Source organism: Vigna radiata, chromosome 10, assembly GCF_000741045.1.
Source record: "Vigna radiata var. radiata cultivar VC1973A chromosome 10, Vradiata_ver6, whole genome shotgun sequence".
Taxonomy (NCBI): domain Eukaryota; kingdom Viridiplantae; phylum Streptophyta; class Magnoliopsida; order Fabales; family Fabaceae; genus Vigna; species Vigna radiata.
Window position 1 is genome coordinate 9,711,154 of NC_028360.1, and position 4,025 is coordinate 9,715,178.

A 4,025-nucleotide genomic window follows, 5' to 3' on the forward strand; every position below is an offset into this window, starting at 1 on the left:
CCCTAACTTCAAGGTGAGTTTTCCATAACCATGAATCTTTGTCTATTTATTTGGGTTTTCACGAAGGACTTTGTGTTGTTCTTGAACAGGGTGGGAGTGACGAATTGGTTGGGTGCAACTTCTTTAAGTGATGCATTGAAGAAGGAAATCAAGGAGCGGTAGAAGAAAGGAGTGGTATTGTACGAGGTGAAGAAGTGGGTGTGATGAGCATGGAACACAGTGTGCTGTAGATGGAAGTTATAGTCAAAATATGAGAATGACTATTATAGAGAAAACCTTACTTAAGTTGGAAAAGAAGTTCAAATTCTTAGTGGGGATCTTGTTTGTGATCTTTTTTTTTGAATGTAATTTTATTGTCAATGTTGCTGAAAATTGGTTGAAACTTGTATTAGCTCACTTGTAATTTTATTGGCTGAAACATGTGTGATCTTTTTGTTGTGATCTTTTTTTTTTTTTTAATTTCAGTTATGAAACTTGGCTGTTCATCAAATTAATGTTTTGATTTCAGTAATGTAATTGTAATGTGCTTTTATTTATGAAGGTTGTTCATTACAGTGATGTTGTGTCTGATTTAATTTCTGTTAATCATTTTGGTAGTTAAGTGGAAAACAAACATCACAAATGAATGACCAATAAAGATGACGACTGATAAGGAAGTGATATCCAAAAGACATCCAAAATGATATCCAAAACACAAATGATATCCAAAACACACATCAAGATTCATATCCAAAATGATATCCAATATATATCAAATGATTACATAATAAGAAAGTGATATCCAAAAGACCTTAAAAGACATCAACATTCATATCCAAGACTGTCATGAATATTATATCAAAAGAAAGTGGGTTTAAATGATTGTATCCAAAATGATAGAGCACCAGATGATTACATCACAATACAAAATATAATTAAGTTCAGCAGCAGCAGATCATTCATCGTTCATCACAGACGATCACATCATTCATGGTTGTTGAGGTGGGTGGGTTCTGGTTGTTGAGGAACTATGTCAGTACGAAGCATAGTGGGTTCTAGTTGATGAGGAGGAAGTTCAGTACCATGCATAGTGAATTGTGTTTGTTGAGGACCACCTTCAATACCAAGCACAGTGGATTCTTGAGTTATTGGAACATCTGTTGGTGGAGCTTGGGTGACTTGTGTTTGTTCAGAAGCAAATTGGGCAGTAGGTCTTTGTGGACAACCTTTTTTGTTGTGTCCAAGTTCTTTGCAGATGACACATCTTTTTCTTTGCTCACCCTTTCTTAATTCACTGTCATTCTTTTTCAACTCTCACTCCTCTAATCTTCGTTTCTTCTTGGGCCTTCCTGGCATTGTCTTCTTCTTTGGTGGTAATATATCTTAATAGGGTGTAACCTCCCAGATATGTTGACCATTGATGGGGTTAATTATGGTGTTGTAAGTCTTTTCATAGGTGGACTTCCTAAACCAATGGCCAATGTAATATTCTGCATTGATGTTCAGAAATTTCATTGCAGTTATGGCATGCGTGCAAGGAATGCCAGTAATTGCCCATTTTCTACATGTGCAGTCCATGGTCTCCACATTGACAACAAATTGGTGGCCAAATTGTGAAATATGTATAACTTCAAATAATTTCTCTCTTGACCACCTGTATTTAACACAAAATTTAGAACACATTTAGGTGGATCAAGATAAATGCCTAAAATGAATTGTCACAGAGTTTATAAAACTTACCTTGGTAACCAATATCTACCTAACCATGGCTCCTTCTGAAATCTGTTCCAAACCTTAGGGCAGACTAAAGCTTGATATTGTGTCATCTTTGTCCTGTTGGCAGCCCATCTGTTCATAATGTAAACCCTAATGTCTTATAACATGCTAATAATAGGGTTAGACCTACTATCAACTAGCACAATATTAAAGGCCTCACAGATGTTGTTCACAAGAGTGTCACATTGTGATCTAGAGGTGAATCTAGATCTTAACCAAAACCTGACATAAGTAAATATAAGTTGTGAAGTATTTAAATATGAACTATGAGTATATGAAATAAAAATAAGAATTGAGATACATACCTAGGTGGAATGACAAGCAAGTATTTTAAAGCGTCTACATTTATGGCTTTAATATTCCTCATTTCAGCTTCCCATTCTTGTGGATGTGTGGCTATTGCTGCCCTCCACATGAGACGTTTAAGGTTTTTTCTAGGAAATGTTTTTCTAAAATTTGAATATAAATGTCTAACACAAGATCTTTGTTCTACCCTAGGTAGAAGATCTTGAAAAGTTGCTAAAAGACCCTGACATGTTCAACATATTGAGTTACATATACAATATATTGTGTATTGAAGATATTAAGTTATATGTAGAAGAAATTGATCATTCACTGACCTTGTGTTGGTTTGAAATAAATGTGATTCCTGCACAAACATCTTTTCCACCAAGGTCCTCAATTAGAAGCTCCAAGAACCAAGTCCACGTCTCTTTGTTTTCTACCTCAACAACAACATATGCTATGGGCAACATTTGCTCGTTTCCATCTCTTCCCACTGCTGTTAGTAACTCCCCTCCATACTTGCCTTTCAAAAAGCATCCATCCAATCCAATAATAGGTCTACAACAAACAAAGTTATCCTTGCACGCCTTCAAGCATGCATAAAATCTTTGGAATATGACCTCACCATTAATGTTATCAACTTTAATTTGAACTGTTGTACCTGGATTTGTTTTCAGGAGCTCATGACCATAACCATAAAGTCTTCTAAATTGTTCATTGAATGATCCTTCAATATTATCTTTTGCCATGGCTCTTTTCCTAAAAGCCATATTTCTTGATATTCCTACATTCCATTTCCTAGTGACTTTCTCCCTAATGTCCATCACCTTTATAGTTGGGTTTTCTCTCACAGATTTCTCCATCCTTTGACTCAACCACTTAGAAGTCATCAACTTTACATTGAAATCCTTACTACAGCTGTGAGTATCAAACACTTTTCTTAGTTTCCATGCATTGACATTACTCCTAAAGGCACAATAGGCATACCATTTACATTTTCCTTTTCCATCCAAGCACTTGACAGAAATCATTTTCTTGTCATTCTTAATAAATTTTAGGTTTCTTTCATTACTTAGTGCATAAGTCCTAATAGCATCTGTGAATTCCTTTTCTTAGCGAAATAGGTTCCTACCTCCCATTTATAAGCCTCCAAACTTCTAGACATATTAAAAGTGGGAAACCTTTCTTACTGGACCCATCATCGTCCTCACTTTCTGATCCACTGATCAGCTCTTTTGACAGCCACTCATTGTCAAACAACCCTCTGACATCATGCATATTCTTCTCATTGTCTGTTGATCGAGAATACTCAAGTAGTGGAGTGGAATGTTCTTCTCTAACATTTCCTTTTGAAGTCCCAATGTCACAATGGACGCTGACATCAATTAGACTTTCTTCACTGACATCAACTTCTTCATCATGTACATCTTCCTCCCCACTCTCTGCCTCATGTACGTCCCCACCCTCACTGTCCTCTACATCATCATCCTCTGTTAAATCCTCTACCTCAACATCATGTACCTTAGGTTCCTCAACCTCATGGACCTCACCATCCTCATTGACCTCATGTTTTAAAATAATAAAATTCACTCATAACAAAACTTTTATACGAAAACCTTCTAATATTAAAATAATTGAATCTTGTTATTTTTAAATCACTGTCACTTTTAAAATGTCAATTTCTAACTTTTATATTAGATATTTTAAATTTGTTATGTAATTTAAATTAGAAAGAAATATTTAAATTTCTACAAATAAATAAAAATTAAATATATTAATACTCACTACTTTAAATAAAATTATCTTTCCCAAATAAAAAACATGTAATTTAAAAAAATGAAAGTATTAAAAATTTAAACTTTTTTTAAAATCTGAAATTATAATTATACAATAATAATCTTTTTCTTAAAAATCACAAACTTTATTGTCTTTTTACAATTACTAATTAATTAATTAATAATTATTCATCATTTCTAAAGTAATCA

The 4,025-nt window shown here is 34.0% G+C and overlaps 1 protein-coding gene across 1 annotated transcript; it reads right to left on the minus strand.

Annotated features, from left to right (window-relative positions):
- Positions 1-1,362: 1,362 nt before the first annotated feature.
- On the minus strand, positions 1,363-3,071 carry LOC106774782. The gene is made up of 4 exons (XM_014661818.1): positions 2,376-3,071; positions 2,061-2,284; positions 1,720-1,827; positions 1,363-1,633 (listed from the first exon to the last, which is right to left on the minus strand). Exons 1-4 carry the CDS (start codon positions 3,069-3,071, stop codon positions 1,363-1,365), a joined length of 1,299 nt encoding a protein of 432 aa, XP_014517304.1.
- Positions 3,072-4,025: the final 954 nt, after the last annotated feature.

Excerpts from the sequence above, each read along its gene's own strand:
- LOC106774782 (XM_014661818.1), bottom strand. The coding sequence starts at position 3,071 with ATGATTTCTGTCAAGTGCTTGGATGGAAAAGGAAAATGTAAATGGTAT. Across the intron at positions 2,285-2,375 it reads TTATTTCAAACCAACACAAG|GGTCTTTTAGCAACTTTTCA; the intron begins GTCAGTGAATGA and ends TGAACATGTCAG. Across the intron at positions 1,634-1,719 it reads GGTAGATATTGGTTACCAAG|GTGGTCAAGAGAGAAATTAT; the intron begins GTAAGTTTTATA and ends TGTTAAATACAG.